The sequence below is a fragment of the Oncorhynchus nerka genome, linkage group LG21 (genome assembly GCF_034236695.1).
Source record: "Oncorhynchus nerka isolate Pitt River linkage group LG21, Oner_Uvic_2.0, whole genome shotgun sequence".
In the NCBI taxonomy this organism is placed as follows: Eukaryota; Metazoa; Chordata; class Actinopteri; order Salmoniformes; family Salmonidae; genus Oncorhynchus; species Oncorhynchus nerka.
In genome coordinates, this window is record NC_088416.1 from 22,516,640 (window position 1) to 22,533,403 (window position 16,764).

The 16,764-nt window shown below is 44.2% G+C and overlaps 1 protein-coding gene across 4 annotated transcripts; it reads left to right on the plus strand.

Moving 5' to 3' along the window:
• The first annotated feature begins 5,613 nt into the window (after positions 1–5,613).
• On the plus strand, positions 5,614–13,429 carry LOC115104095 (alpha-2,8-sialyltransferase 8F-like). 4 transcript variants are annotated; one of them, XM_029625306.2, is made up of 8 exons: positions 5,614–6,320; positions 8,031–8,114; positions 8,268–8,345; positions 9,036–9,180; positions 9,280–9,392; positions 9,494–9,586; positions 9,749–10,222; positions 12,239–13,429. In XM_029625306.2, the coding sequence occupies exons 1-8, from the start codon at positions 6,235–6,237 to the stop codon at positions 12,615–12,617; spliced, it is 1,452 nt and encodes a 483-aa protein (XP_029481166.2). In that variant the 5' UTR covers positions 5,614–6,234; the 3' UTR covers positions 12,618–13,429. The 4 variants fall into 4 exon arrangements, with proteins under 4 accessions (XP_029481166.2, XP_029481167.2, XP_029481168.2 ...); XM_029625307.2 differs by having other exon boundaries at positions 5,615–6,320; positions 12,277–12,618; XM_029625308.2 differs by lacking the exon at positions 5,614–6,320 and adding an exon at positions 6,356–6,561.
• Positions 13,430–16,764: the final 3,335 nt, after the last annotated feature.

The following is a 16,764-nucleotide window of genomic DNA, read 5'->3' on the forward strand; positions in this document are numbered from 1 at the left end:
GCAGTGTTCCTAAAACATCCTGGCTTACTGTAAAACATCACTGCAGTGTTCCTCACCTGGCTTACTGTAAAACATCACTGCAGTGTTCCTCACCTGGCTTACTGTAAAACATCACTGCAGTGTTCCTCACCTGGCTTACTGTAAAACATCACTGCAGTGTTCCTCACCTGGCTTACTGTAAAACATCACTGCAGTGTTCCTCACCTGGCTTACTGTAAAACATCACTGCAGTGTTCCTCACCTGGCTTACTGTAAAACATCACTGCCATGTTCTGTACTTCTATATTTCCATCAACCCTGTCTTGTGGATTTAGCCACAGGTTCTCATCCACATCACAAGGAATGTTTTCATTAACCAAACATCTTGGGAAGAATCTTCGGGCGAATCCGGGCCTGACACTGGTCTGCCGTGATGTCATTGCACGCGTCATCCATGGCCTGGAGAAAGAAGGGTGGCTTGTTCGTGAGGGCGCCTATCATATACCTTCTACCTCCATGTGGAGAAAAATTACTCAATCGGGTTAAGGAAAGGAGAGTATGGGGGTAAGCACAGGGTGGTAAATTGTGAATGGGCCTAAAACCATGCTTGCACCATTTGAGCATGGTGGAACCTGACATTATCCCACACAATGACATAGGTCATGACATCAGCTCTACAGACCTGATTTAGCTCATCAAGGACGATTACATTCGAACAGCGAATCATGTGGCTGCCTGCAACTCAATATATAGAGTATATAGATTAGAGAGCTTTAGATGTTGTTTGACCAAACATTATAACAGGCAAGATGAGTAATCTAAACAACTTTGACCGTGGTATGATTGTTGATGCCACACATGGTGATTCCAGCATCTCAGAAACAGCTGCCTTCCTGGGATTTTTACACACTACAGTCTCTAGAGTTTACAGAGAATGGTGCGATAAACAAAACACATTCAGTGAGAGACATTTCTGTGGGAAAAACCACCTTGTTAATGAGAGAGGTCAGAAGAGAATGTCCAGACTCATTCAAGCTAGCAGAAAGGCCACAAACGCTCAAATAACAGCTGTTTTAAACAGTGGTGTGCTGAAGGGCATCTCTTAACGTACAACACTGTGAATAATTCAGGCTGTTGTGGAGGCAAAAGGGGGTCCTACCCAGTACTAGATAGGTGTGGAGGCAAAAGGGGGTCCTACCCAGTACTAGATAGGTGTACCTAATAAAGTGGCCGGTGAGTGTACAGTAATGTCAAATCTGAAAACATGGTCTGGAAAAGTAGTACATGGGACCATAGCAACAGTGTCTGATAAAGAACGATGGTGAAATATTACATCCATAGATAATGTAGTCCAATGGGTTCATGTTCCACGGTAATTGGTGTCAATGGATCTCGTTATCCTGAAACTTTCATGATTGAAACATGGAATATTGTTCTTCAGTTTCCGGAAACTATGCATTAAGAGTAACGCAACAGTTACTTATCATTTTGAGCAGTTGTATCAGTTGACAGTTAGATCATTGTGATGAAATGAATAGACAGGTCATTTCAGATGTCATGTGTGAATTGCATTTTGAAATGGTAATACTTTGATGTTAAGTTGTGTCATTTTGAACAGGTGATTTTAGTTCAGTGAACAAATGACCTTAGCTTTATGTGTATCGTATCCAAGCAATTGGAAAAAGTGTTAAGATTTTTTAAATTTTGCATTTTGATCATTGGTTGTGAGTTTTGTTTCTAGAGTTTTGAAAAATGACATCAAGGTTCCCGAAATTAGTGCCAAAGTGATTGTAAAAAACTGTAAGGTTAGAAATGTGCCCTTAGAAAAAAAGGCAAATTTGCTTGTAACAAGAAGGAATTAATGTTTGGAGTGCTGTGTGTGGGACAGCATGTAACGGGGAGAATGAGATGAGACTTAGATACTTTGATCGACAGAGAGAGAGAGAACACTGCCTCCCTCTACTATCAAGCATATTATATACTCAGTGTTGCTGCCTGCAGCTATTGGTGTTTTTAGGGTTCCAAGCTGGCGCTGTCGTCACAGTCCTCCTCCTATCTCATCATTTTTGTAGGCATGCATGCTGTCGTGTACTTCTCCCCATGATCTAGGACTGAGTCACTGATCTGGAGTATATACAAGGTTCATATTTCATACAGTCTGAAGAAGACAGAGCTTTCACAGAACTCCCTCTTCTATCATGAAAGGATACATATAATTATCTGAGAGGAAATACTGTTATCTGTGTATAGGAGATAGAAGAGTCGGTGTGTCCGTGGATGTCCGTCTGTCCTTCTGTCTGAAAGTAGGAAATGACACAACGGAGCCAGAAGGACATAACATCCACCCCTCCTGCTGACCACAGGCAGTTGCCTATAGGTGTCACTTGTAGGGGGTATGTAAAGCCCAGATGGTACAGCAGGCTTAGGCCAATGGAACACACAGCACACACAAGGCACACATTCCCCATGGGAGGCCCAGCTGCTTACATAAATCACTGACTCCATGAGCCTAGCCTAGTATAGAGACACCAGTCATCGCTCACAAAACCATTAGACAACTCACCCATTCACCTTCCTCCCTGCCTGCACAGAAATAGCTAATAACACTGTCAGACTGTTTGTATGCGCCCTCATTGCCTCAATGAGCTCCAACATTAGCTATACTATTAGTCCTAGTGTGTGTGTTATTAACAGGCCGATCATCGTTATCTTTCATTAGCCTTACTGCACATAAACACAATGTAGCACATTTAGTACTGAACAGGATCTTTACATGGGCAGGGGGCATACAGGGGCATACTGTGAGATGTGCCAGGAGAACCTCTCTTAGAGCTCTATTGTTTTGGGAGGCTTAAGACTGCACAGTCCAGCCTACTGGGCAACTTCCCAGAATAATGGCATTTTATAAGACACAGAGCCCTACTCATAATCAATGAGGCTTTCCCCGAGAAGTTAAAGACAGAACAATTCTCTTGTTGATAAAATCTCATCGCATACAGTACATGACCAAAAGTATGTGGACACATCTTACTCCAGAATCATGGGCATTAGTATGGAGTTAGTCCCCTCTTTGCTGCTATAATAGCCTTCACTCTTCTGGGAAGGCTTTCCACTAGATGTTGGAACATTGCTGCTGGGACATGCTTCCATTCAGCCACAAGAGCATTAGTGCTCTCGGGCACTGATGTTGGGCGATTAGGCCTGGCTTGCAGTCGGCATTCCAATTCATCCCAAAGGTGTTCGATGGGGTTGAGGCCAGGGGTCTGTGCAGGACAGTCAAGTTCTTCCACTCCAATCTCAACAAACCCTTTATGTATGGACCTCGCTTTGTGCATGGGGGCATTGTCATGCTAAAACAGGAAAGGGCCTTCCCCAAACTGTTACCACAAAGTTGAAAGCACAGAATTGTCTAGAATGTCATTGTCTGCAGTAGCTTTAAGATTTCCCTTCACTGGAACTAAGGGGCCAGAACCATGAAAAACAGCCCCAGACCATCAGTCCTTCTCCACCAAACTTTACTGTTGGCACTAACTATGTATTTGGGAAGGTGGCGTTCTCCTGCCATCCGCCAAACCAAGATTTGTCCGTCGGACTGCCAGATGGTGAAGCGTGATTTATCACTCCAGAGAACCCATTTTCACTGCTCCAGAGTCCAATGGCGGCGCGCTATACACCAATGCAGCCGACGCTTGGCATTGTGCATGGTGATCTTAGGCTTGTGTGCGGCTGCTCGGCCATGGAAACCCATTTCATGAAGAGCTCTCAACAAACAGTTCTTATGCTGACGTTGCTTCCAGAGGCAGTTTGGAACTCGGAAGTGAGTGTTGCAACCGAGAACAGAAGATATTTTACGCGCCACGTGCTTCAGCACTCGGTGGTTTCATTCTGTGAGCTTGTGTGGCCTACCACTTTGCGACTGAGCCGTTGTTGCTCCTAGACGTTTCCACTTCACAATAACAGCACTTACATTTGACCAGGGTAGCTCTAGCTGGGCAAACATTTCACAAACTGACTTGTTGGAAAGGTGGCATCCTATGACAGTGCCACGTTGAAGTCACTGATCTCTTTAGTAGGGCCATTCTACTGCCAATGTTTGTCTATGGAGATAGCATGGCTGTGTGTTTAGATTCCATGGCTAAGATAGCCAAATCCACTCATTTGAAGGGGTGTCCACATACCTTTGTATATATGTTGTATAATACAAATGATTTAGGTGTGGCCTCAATAAGCTCGGTGTTCATTGTTCATTGTTCATACGGTTTTCCGAAAGCCAAACCCTGAACATTTCTCTCCACCCCTTTCCTCAAAAAGGTTTCAAAAAGATAAAGGCATTTCAAGTGTTATATCATCAGTGTTTCAGCAGTGTGCAAATAGTTGTAATACGAATAGTGGGGGAAGATAAATAAACAGATACATTTTGGTGGTATTTACAATGTGCTCCTCTGGTTGCCCTTTCCTCATGGCATCGAGCCACACATCTTGCCGTGTGATTGCACATTGTGGTATTTCACCTAACAGATATGGGAGTTGATCAATGTTTGATTTATTTTCTAATTCTTTGTGGGTCTGTGTGATCTATTGGAAATATGTGTCTCTAATGTGGTCATACATTTGGCAGGTTAGGAGGTGCAGCTCAGTTTCCACTTCATTTTGTGGGCAGTGTACACATATCCTGTCTTCTCTTGGGAGCCAGGTCTGCCTATGGAGACCTCTCTCAATAGCAAGGCTATGCTTACTAAGTCAAGGATTTTCTTCATTTTGGGTCAGTCACAGTAGTCAGTTATTCCGCCACTGTGTACTCTCTGTTTAGGAAAATATAGCATTCTAGTTTGCTCTGTTTTTTGGTTGATGCTTTCCAGTGTGTCAAATAGTTATCTTTTTGCTTTCTCATAATTTGGTTGGGTCTTATTGTGTTGCTGGCCTGGGGCTCTGTAGGGTCTGTTTGTGTTTGAGAACAAAACCCCAGAACCAGCTGGCTGAGGGGACGCTTCTCTAGGTTCATCTCTCTGTAGGCGAGGTCTTTATGGTTGAATGTGTGGGCATCGCCTCCTTTGAAGTGGTTGTAGAATTACATTTTGATAACTAACAGGTATCGTCCTAATTCTGCTCTGCATGCATTGTTTGGAGTTTTGCGTTGTACACAAAGTATGTATTTCTCTCTCTCTCTTTCTCATCGTCTCACAGGGTGAGAAGAGTTGTATTAATTCATAGCTTCTTAGAACTTATGCCTGATGCTGTAAACAAAGTGGAGCTTGAGCCTAAAAAACGACCCAGAAAGTAAACTTGCAGAGCCAGCCAGATAGGGAACGGGACAGTCAAAGAAGGGCACGAGATAGAGAACAGGGAAACTGTCAATCTGATTGGCCGATAGCCCTTTCCCCTAGCCTACTCTGACCATCATTGGCTAATGGAAAAATAAATCCCTGCCACACAGACGCTCACACACACACACATGCATACACTACACACACTCATAAGCACTCACACACATAAGTCAAGAGGCAGACCCTGGGCTAATTCAGTACCAGGGAATAGTATTACTGGCTGCTCTCCATGTAGAGGAGGGGAGAGAAGAGGGAGAGGTGGTTCGGGGGGGATATTACAGGAAGGGAGGGAGGGGGAAAGCGTAGAGAAGGCTAGGACTCAGGGGTGGGGTTGGAGAATGCAGACAGAGCAACAGCTTGAGCTCTGGGACTACAGTGAACTGAAAGTAAGAGCGTGGTGTGCTCTCAATGAAGGAGTGAGAAAGAGAGCCAGAAAAGGAGATGAAAGGAAACAAGACACATCAATCTACGTAAAGGAGGGCGTGTGGACAAAAGACTGACATTGTAGTTCTATAGGAGCCTAGCGGAGAGGGAGAAAAGAGGGGGGGGGAATGAGAGAGGAGATTTTTATAGGGTACAGACAGAGATATGATAGTCTGCTTATAGAAGAGGTGTGCCTGGAAACGCTCTGAGAAAGAGACAGAGGGGGAGAGACAGAGAGAGAGGGAGAAAGAGAGGGCGGAAAATGAGGGGGGAGTGAGTGAGACAGAAAGATTAACCACAGTCAGAAAGAGCGAGAGTGAGCAGTGAAGGACAATCTGGGGCAAATAGCAAGGGAGGGAGGGGGAGGTAAAAATAAGAAAAGGAAAGAGGGGAAAGGTCTGAAACAAACTAATGTGTAAGTGCTGAGTGAAGGACAATAGGAGAGAGGGAGAGAGAGAGAAAAGAAGAGGAGGGGGCCAGCCAGAGGAAGTAGCAGGGCGAGAGAGGCATGAGGGGACTGTTCTCCTTTATGCTCACCCTGTCCATCCTGGGGACTGTCCTGACTGCACTCGTCTGGTACTTCTTCAGCAAACAGTGAGTCCCACTCCTTTCACACCCCTTCTCCCAAACTTCCTCCATCTTGACTGGGCAGGTGTCGGAGCCTTTAGCCCCGGGCTAGGGTGGGGGATTAGGTCTGGCTGGTGGTAGCTAGCTGCATATCCTCCAGACAGATTCCGAGAGGAAGGGAGGAAGGGAGTGAGTCTCCACACTTCTGATTTTAAGAGTGTGACTGTTTCACATCGGTTGGTGTGAGTAGCTGCTGTAGTGGAACAAGGTAAGAGTTGTATATTATATGTTTGGTATTGGTGGTTATGCCTGTTCACTGCCTGTTCACTGGTTCTCTCTCTCTCTCTCTCTCTCTCTCTCTCTCTCTCTCTCTCTCTCCTCAAAGCAGTGGTTGGCTTTCTCAATGCTTGTTACTGTGGGAATCTTAACTAAACCACCGAAACCTCATGATTATGTGGTGGAAAAGAGAGGGAGAGAGAGAAACGTCTGTTTGTGCCTCGGCAGAGTTGATGGATTTCATACCAGCCCACTATTAATGGACTCTGAACAACCTGTACCAATTTGACATCTTGTGTTGAAGCGAACTCAACTGTTAATTTTACAATGTAGGTAGAATAAGTTGAAGGTGTTGCAAATGCACATGGATGGTTCAACGTTGGTGAATTTTGAAATATCACACTCAAACAAGAACATTATAGCAGATCTTTTCTCCCCTTGACCAGTTGTTTCTAAAAGACAAACATGCAAACCTGGCGTGTGCTCTGTTAGATATTGATTTTAAATAGTGATCTATTTTCAGTGGGAAATTAATAAGTTGCCTGTAGGCAGAGGAAGATAAGTGAGTGAAAGGGGAACAGAACATTTGTACAAGAGATCGAGATCGAAAAGTCACTGCAATGTGCCTTCTCACGCTGTTACCGCAACACGCCTGATGAACACACTGTTTTCGCTTAGCGTCGGCCCTTCTGTGACAGTGAAACTTGAGAGCCATTTTTTCCCCCCTCCCCAGTCGTGTCTCGATGAAACTAACTGTCTAAATGGTCTCTGTCTGAATGTGACTCGAGACTCTCAAACTCTCATCTTAGAACTAAAGTGTTGTTTGGCATTCGCCATCTGCAGGATATGACAATTATCCCACCATAAACAACTGTCCACAAGAGTGTCTCATTCTGGAGTGGGGAAACTCATGCACCCTCTGTAGTGTGTCCTTAAAATATCTCTTTATAGTTCACTTCAAGGGGGATTAATCTGTATACAGTCAAATCAGGCTTGATCTTGCCCTTGGATTTCTTATCAGATCTAAATATGAACAGTCTTTCCGTTCATTTGCGGTTGGCACTTACGTGTGTAATGCTGCTGTGAAACCCCTTCAAGAATTCAGGGTTTCCTGTTAGATAATCAGTAAAACACGCTAGACTCAGAGGGATAAGGTAAAATGGCTGCCCAGTGTGTTCTGTTTTGCCTCTCGATAACCCTTTAGCTCACCAGGTTACTGTTACAGTGCGCACAACATTCAGCTATTGATTTAATGTAAACCCACTGTAAAATGATCACATCAACACAATTCATTCAGCGAAGGTAACATGGTAAACTCAAACAATTGCACTGCAAATACAACAGCAAACAATGCAGCTATACAAGTGTTGTTACAAGATAAGTGGTGTACTGGGTTCAAACAGAGGTCAACTCATCCTTCTATTCTCTCTGTCTTCCTCTTGTCCCTGTTGGTGTACATAGCAATGTTCAACCTGGCAGACCCCACCACAAAAGTCATATTATGAACTCTGGGCCAGTCCCCTCCAGAACATGCAAGGGCTGCAGGTGAGACTAGACACACGCCCTGGCAACCACTACCCACAATCCTCTCTGCTCAACAACCACCTCATCTGTCTCTCTCCTGTTATTAACTTCATTATATGGTTCATAACTGCATGTTCTATGTTTTGTGTGTACGTCTGTGTATGTGTGTCAAAGGGATACAGTCACTGACAAAGTGGTGGAGCTCTACTCTCACAGCTGGAGGAAGCAGGAGGACAAGTTCAGACATTTCAGGTGAAATATCAACGCACAATAAACCCAGACTCTGAGCCCCACTAAAAGCCAGCCACGATGAGCCTAAGACCACTTTGTGAGGGTCACAAACTAAAACCAAAGGGATGTTTCCTTTCTACCTTTAGAAGAATGAGAAACAAAAGCACGTGGAAGTGTGCTTAAAAGCAGGGGAAGTGACCTGTGAAATGTTAGCGTTTACTTCTTCGCGCTGCTAGTAGCAGCAGCAGCAGAGGTCAGAGTCGTGTGATTGTTGCATCAGTCGGTGGGTATTTCCCTTCTCAGCTGTCCTGTCTCCGCAGGCTAACACTGGCTTAGTAAAGCTCCCTCTGAGTATACAGAGACTTCAACAACACCAAACAACACAAAAGAGAACTGCAAGGAGCTTTGTAAATGAATAAACACTTGAAAGGAAGGACACTCGAGAGCAGAAATTCTAAAAGACTATATTTTTCAATAAACATCCCTTTCCAATTTTTATATTTATATCAAGACAAGACGATGAAGCCTTGTTCATGTATTCCTGTATCTGATATTTTCTTAAATGTATCACCAGTAGCTTTTTATAGCTAAATTATTAACCAGACTGTTTCAAAATAAGAGAAACGTGTGTATGAAGTACGATTCGTTTACAGTATGCTTTTAATACTGTGTCTTTATCTTATAATCAAAAGGTTATTGTTGTGTTCTCAGGTCTCTTCTGAGTAACAGATGTCATGGACTCACCAAAGCTATGGTAACACAGGCTAACACTCCTCTGGGGTCAAAGGTTGTGTACGATGGAGAGAAGAGGAAGCCTCTTCAGGTGACCCCTGAACTGTTCAGCACCTTTGCTAAGGTTTGTTGCTCTGGTCCAGAGCGTCACCTCAATGAATAGTGTGTGTGAGTGTGTGTTTAAGAAAGAGAGTGACATGACACATGTTGTGTTGCCTTACAGGAGAATCCTTTTGTGAATACGACATGGGACACGTGTTCTGTGGTTGGGAATGGGGGAATCCTAGCTAATAGCAGCTGTGGAGAGAAAATCGACTCCGCCCAGTTTGTTATCAGGTGTGAGACAGAAAACTTACTCCACAATAATTACCTTTCCCTCCCAAACATTGTTAGACACAAATTCACTGACTACTTCCCTCTATGTCTCCCTCTCTCAGGTGTAATCTCCCTCCTCTGGAGAATGGCTATGAGCGAGACGTGGGCAACAAGACAGACTTGGTGACAGCTAATCCCAGCATCCTCATGGAGAAGTGAGTTTGGGGGAACATTGGGCTTCTCATACTGCTTATCATCTGGTGTTTTAAGGTGGATTGAGAAATTATCTGATCATATATTCTAGTGCTGGTCAAATGTATCTCCTCCAGCTGTTCTTCACCTCTCTCTTTTTTTCTCTCCATCCCATCCTCTCTCAGATATGGGGGCCTGCAGGAGCGTCGTCGGCCCTTTGTGGAGAGCCTGCGTAGCTATGGCGACTCCCTGATGCTCCTGCCAGCCTTCTCGTACGGCCCCAACACGCCCGTGTCTCTGCGGGCCCTCTACACCGTCCAGGACTTTGACAGCCCCTCGCGGCCCGTCTTCCTCAACCCAGAGTACCTACAGAGTCTGGCGCGCTTCTGGCAGGGCCAGGGCCTGCGAACGGTACGCCTCAGCACAGGACTCATCGTGGCTAGCCTGGCGTTGGAGCTGTGTGCCAACGTGCATCTCTACGGGTTCTGGCCCTTTAATGAACACCCCCACCGACACCAGCCCCTCACCAACCACTACTACGACGACAGGCAGAGTAAGAAGACGGTGCACGCCATGCCCGCTGAGTTTGACCACCTGCTAAGACTCCACACCCAGGGCGTGCTCAGGATACACCTGGGAGAGTGTGCACCCACCGCCAGGTAGGCCCCACCCCTTTACCGGAAATGTACCTACAGCTAGGACATACACAACAGGGACATAGGGCTCACCTGTAGACTCTCTCAGGGGTCTTACCCAGTCGTGGCTACCTGCCAGATCGGATGGCCCGACTGGCCATGAACACTCTGGTATTCAGCACAGGGGCATGTTTTATGTGTCAGCTGTCTGGTCACAGTGGAGGAGCAAGGTGGAGGCTGGGACGTTTAGTCTCCCCAGCAGCCGTTTGTCGATTCTCATTGTTGAGAGTCTGCAGAACAGGTTGATCCGCAATCAAATGATTTGTACTGGACCCAAAATGGGTATAAATACATGAAATATGCATATAATATACTGTATAGATTTACAATGATGTTTTTATCGTCACAAGTGTTCCAGCTAGAACATAGAGAATGTTTTTTTGTTTTGTTGGACATTAACTGAGAAGCCATTTTGGTGGTTAAATACAAAGTATCTTGGAGCATGTATGATTTAGATGGCCTTCCCAACTACAGTGGAGGGCCTAATATGACTACGCTTTCTGACTGTAGCCAAAATGATCACATGCGAGTCTTTAAAGAGTTAACTGAATGTATGGTCATGTCAATCTAACACCTCCTGGATTGGACAATCTTCAGCTGGACCGTTACAGTCATATACATATTTAATATCAATGATGATTAAATGTGTTATATCTCATTGTGACAGGGTGTATAATACATTCAATGTGGTACAGGGTCGTTCCATGAAATGAGTCCCTTTTTTGTCTCTTTTGATATTTGAAGTAGAAATTGTGCACCAATATTGCATTTTAAAAGACTGTTATATTAAATGAAGGGCCCATTAATATAGACCACATGGAAAATTCAATAAGTCCGATTTTTAATATGAATAAAGACTGGCTAAAGTACCAGAATTCAGAATTTCTATATCTCCCTCTGTGACGTCAAGTAAGATTCTAACGCACTTAAACCCAACATATTTTTACCATCATTGTAAAGCTCTAGTTATTTTGTTGCTTTGACCAAGTTATTTCTGAAGATGATTATTTATTTCGTATGATTTTAAAAAAAAATTAAAAAATGCCTGTCTGTCATTTTAAGGTCGACCCTGTGAACTGAACTCTCGTTTTAATATGGTGAAACTATTCCTTTTAAAAATGTTTTTTTGAAACGAAACATTGAATATCTAATAGTCAAATCATAGTGTAAAAGTAGAGCTGCTTCTCATCTTTTCTTTGGCAATTTTCTGGTGTTTTGTGGTGGAAAACTGAGTGGGTCGAGCATGACATGTCAACCCTGTTACCCATATAGGAACAGGCTAGAATTTTTTTTTTTGTGATGCTTGTGTTCAAGTGCCATTCTCTGTTTCACCCAACAAGCTTCCATTGCTCCTGTCACAAGGAGGAATGGCTGATTTAAGATTAAATGGTGTACCCTGTTGCAGTCAACCTTGATACTTTATTTGGCACTTAATAGGCACCGACTAGTAATTTTTTATTCAAACTCTTAAAATGAGAAAACACATTTTTTTATTAAGTTGAACATGTGCTCTCCATGACAGAATGTTAAAATTAGGTGAAATAAAACACTTTTTTTCTTCACCAAGTTAGACTACCCAAAACCCAGCTAACAAAAAACGCTTCCCACAACTTTAGAGAACGTTTCCTTAAGAGTCTCATTCGGCCACCAGAAGGGACTCGTTTCCTGGAATGACCCTACTACTATATCAACACTTTTTGTTTCATAATTTCAAAATACATTTTGGGAAAGAAGAAACAGTGTTTCGATGATCCTGTAAACATAAAATAACAATAAAGGGTTCTTACACAGCAAGGACTGTACTAGATACCTCACAACAAACGAACTCAGAGTAATGATGCAAATTGTCTTTAAAACAAATGTGAAAATGATCTAGTGAGTATCATTTGTCCATTGTTAGTCCAGTGCTTGAAAGTGACCTGGCACAGTGTGTTTTATTAGTAACATTAACACACTGATGTTACATAACCCTTCAAACAGAGATCTCTTCCAATCTGGTTCTTTGTACCATTTGACAGTCCTGGATGTAGCTCAAAGATGGCCTGGGCCCCAGCCTCAGTCTCAGGCCTCAGTCTCCCGGTTGGCTCTCTGGGTATTGCCATGCCCACACTGGTACAACGCAACACAACCTCCCAGAGCCAGAAGCCTTGGGCTGGGCCCGACACCAACGTCTCTGGACCATCAGGACTGGGGCAGGGTGCTTCTGAAGACCCCACACAGGGTTCAGAGCAAAGGACAAAACACAGGACGGGGAACAGAAGGAGACCAGGGAAGTGATGACACCCATACACATTTCTGGGGATCCCCTTTCATAAAGAGTTTCCATGGTTACCAGCTCACAAAGGCCAAAGCATTATAACAACAAATACTCCCCCCCCCCCCTGTGACCATGGTGACAGTAAATAATCTGTGCTGTGACTAAGTAACAACAGTAGCAAGGGAGTGAGGGAGTGGTGGGGGGATGCAGGATTGACAGTTCACCTATTAGCACTGTAGCTGCTGTAAGTAATATGTTAAAACCAGATGCATGGGTAAGAAGGGCATTCTAGATCTTGTATTATTTCCCTATAATGCAAGATATGTTTGGAAGGTAGAATTCATTAGCTATTCATTCTTACATGTTCTATGTTTGGGCTGCTTTCGAAAGCAAAAGTCCAATTGAAAACATTATTGTCATTTTTTTTAACTCGATTTTCATAATGGTAAGCTCGGACTAATGGTTTTATTAGCTAAAATAGCAAGTCTGTTTGTTTGGTTACCACGGGAAACTGTAGCTATCTAGTAAACTTGCTAGCCACTTCAATGGATGTTGAACACATTTCTAGCGTCAAATGTCTTAAATTATAGCCATGGTTGTCACGCCCTGATCTGTTTCACCTGTCCTTGTGCTTGTCTCCACCTCCCTCCAGGTGTCGCCCATCTTCCCCACTTATCCTCTGGGTATTTATACCTGTGTGTTCTGTCTGTCTGTGCCAGTTCGTCTTGTTTGTTCAAGTCAACCAGCGATTGGCTCAGTGCCTGCTTTTTCCCTAGTCTCTCTTCTCGACCCTTGCCTGACCTGACCCTGGGCCTGCCTGTACCTTGGCCCCACTACTCTGGATTATAGACCCCTGCCTGCCTTGACCTGTCGTTTGCCTGCCCCTGTTGTTGCAATAAACATTGTTACTTCAACACAGTCTGCACTTGGGTCTTACCTGAAACTTGATAATGGTATAAAGGAGATAATCAACTCGGGGCTCTATGAGTTCTCTGGAAAATAATGCAACTCTGTGGAAGGTCAGTTCCACTCACCTAGCGCGTCGTGGAACACACCTTCCACCTTACTATTGTGTACCTTAGTAGCGCTTCCCTTCCTCCTCGTTCTACACCTTCCACCTCGTTCATTATTTTCCATAGAAAGCATGGCCCCGAGTGGATTATCCCCTACCGACATTTCTTCGACCTCACTCCAATATGCTTTCCACACCATTTCAATGTATTTTGCTAGACCTCCAAGATAGACATTAACGGACTCTTATACCACTACCAATAGCATTAACTATGTATGGAATGCTGTGTGAAAATGTCTTAGCATTGAGGCTGGTTTTTGCAATTATTCAGACCGTTTGCTATGAGACTCGAAATTGAGCTCAGGTGCATCCTGTTCCCATTGATCATCCTTGAGATGTTTCTACAACTTGATTGGTGTCCACCTGCAGTAAATTCAATTGATTGGATATGATTTGGAAAGGCACACACCTGTCTATATGACGTCCCACAGTTGACAGTGCATGTCAGACCAAAAACCAAGCCATGTGGTCGAAGGAACTGTGTCTAGGCACAGATCTGGGTAAGGGGACCAAAATAGGTCTGTTTGAACCAAGGTTGAACTCCCCAAGAACACAGTGGCCTCCATTATTCTTAAATGGAAGAAGTTTGGAACCACCAAGACTCTTCCTAGAGTTGGAACTGAGCAATCAGGGGAGAAGGGCCTTGATCGGGGAGGTGACCAAGAACCCAATGGTCACTCTAACCGAGTTCCAGAGTTCCTCTGTGGAGATGGGAGAACCATCCAGAAGGATAACAATCTCTGCAGCACTCTATCAATCAGGCCTTTATTGTAGAGCGGCCAATCGGAAGCCACTCCTGTAAAAGGCACATGACAGCCTGCTTGGAGTTTGCCAAAAGGCACCGAAAGGACTCTGACCATGAGAAACAAGATTCACTGGTCTGATGAAACCAAGATTGAACTCTTTGGCCTGAATGCCAAGTGTCACGTCTGGAGGAAACCTGGCACCATCCCTACGGTGAAGCATGGTGGTGGCAGCATCATGCTGTGTGGATGTTTTTCAGCAGTAGGACTGGGAGACTAATCTGGAGAGACCTGAAAATAGCTGTGCAGCGACGCTCCCCATCCAACCTGACAGAGTTTGAGAGGATCGGCAGAGAAGAATGGGAGAAACTCCACAAATACAGGTGTGCCAAGCTTGTAGCGTCATACCCAAGAAGTCTTGAGGCTGTAATCGCTGCCAAAGGTGATTCAACAAAGTACTGAGTAAAGGGTCTGAATAAATGTGATATTTCAGTTTTTAATTTAAAAAAACTTGTTTCTGCTTTGTCATTATGGGGTATTGTGTGTAGATTGATGAATTTAATCCATTTTAGAATAAGGCTGTAATGTAACAAAATGTGGAAAAAGTCAAGGGGTCTGAACACAATAATGCGCCACCAGTAACCTTTAGCACATATTATTCCTCCTGCATTCTACTATCATTACTGCACCTTGCCAGTCCAGAGCAGATATTTTCACTGTGTCTCCAGCCACTGGGGATACCTAAATTACCGGCTGGGTACTCTTGTTTTTTTTTTATCGTCCTGGGGCAGAGAACCAACCGGAACAATCCCCTGGAAAGCACTGGTGTTACTCCTTTCCTCTTCCCTTGCTTTCCCCAAATACATCATGTTAACATAGCTTCTTTAATGCCAATTCAGTCAGCTAGGACACATAATAGGGAAAATACTTTTGTTACTGTTTGAAAGCAGCGGTCCCCACATGTTGCGGTTCAAGAACATGGGTTCATGAGATTCCATTCATGTGGACTGTGACCTCAGTGTAGAGCCAGCTGCTGCTCTCAGCTCCGCTCTGCTCTGTGTCCCACTGGCCCTTATCTCTGGGGAGCACTTATTTCGGGAAATCTAACAAACAAGTACACCAACTAAATCGTTCCATTTTTTACACTGTAATATTCACCCACCACCTCAGCTGTTTACTCACTAATGAACTGACTGACAAATGGAAGGATCGGAGAGAGTTTGTTTAAGTTTCTTAGAGTTTAAGTTCCTAGAATTGTGGTGAGATTATGAGTTTTCTGAGATTCTACTTATATTAGATCATAGATGGAATCAAATGTGCATTTCTGCATGATTGCAAATAGGAAATCCCCTCTATTGGCTTTATACCAGTGGGGCCTCTCTGACAGTCAATCAAGGCTTCCCTGAAGGATCGAAATGTTCTCATACCAACCTGAAACTCCACTGTCACCAAATGAACAACTTCCAAACAAATATGACACAGCTGACATGAGAAGAAGTGACATATCTGACCCGTCTGCTGCATGGGTCCCTGGAATAGTGACACAGCATCAGCCTGTATGACTGTAATCCTTCTGATCGGTCCGTACAGCCCCCTGCTCTCCACCAATCAAAATCAAACGGGAACCCGACTGTGAGGACAATACAACAACATACCAAGAGTCCATGTCAGTCTTTTCTTGTTCTGGTGATATGGTGCTTCTATACTGAAGTGACAGGCATCAGGGAGACAGGAAGTACATTGATGGGGATACCAGACTGGAACTCTCAGAAACATCCTTTACAAAAACTGTTGGTTTATGCTGAAATCCCCAAAAGGTGACTTTGACAAGAATAGAGGACATCTAACAGACTTACCCATCATCAGACAAATGCTTAAGGAAGAGCATGTGGCCTCCTGAAGAGGAGACACAGTTGACAAAATGTCATTTCGATTCAGTCTAACTGGAGACCTTTTTTTCCCCAGTTTATATTCCGGGCCTGACATCAACATAATGTGACGCCTGAGAAAAGTATCTGTCTAATGTAGAACCGTCAGCTCCCACACAGTGAGACAAACAGCCTACAAGGCCAATCACAAGCCATTATGTCTCCTGCTGGAATGAAAAGTGCTGGGAAAGCGATGTGTCACATCTGCACTTCTGCTGAATACCGTCGCCTCCTAGTTCCAACCCCACTCACCAAGCACCATGGGACCATGTTGGGACAATGTTGACACAGAGTCTGGAAGAGTGCCCAAATCCACTTGCACACGCACACACACACACACACACAGACAGACACACAAGCACGCAGGGGCGGACTAGGACCAGAAATCGGCCCTGGCATTTACAGTGCCTTCAGAAAGTATTCACACCCCTTGACTTTTTACAAATGTTATTCTGTTACAGCCTGAATTTAAAATGGATTACATTTTGTGTCACTGGCCTACACAC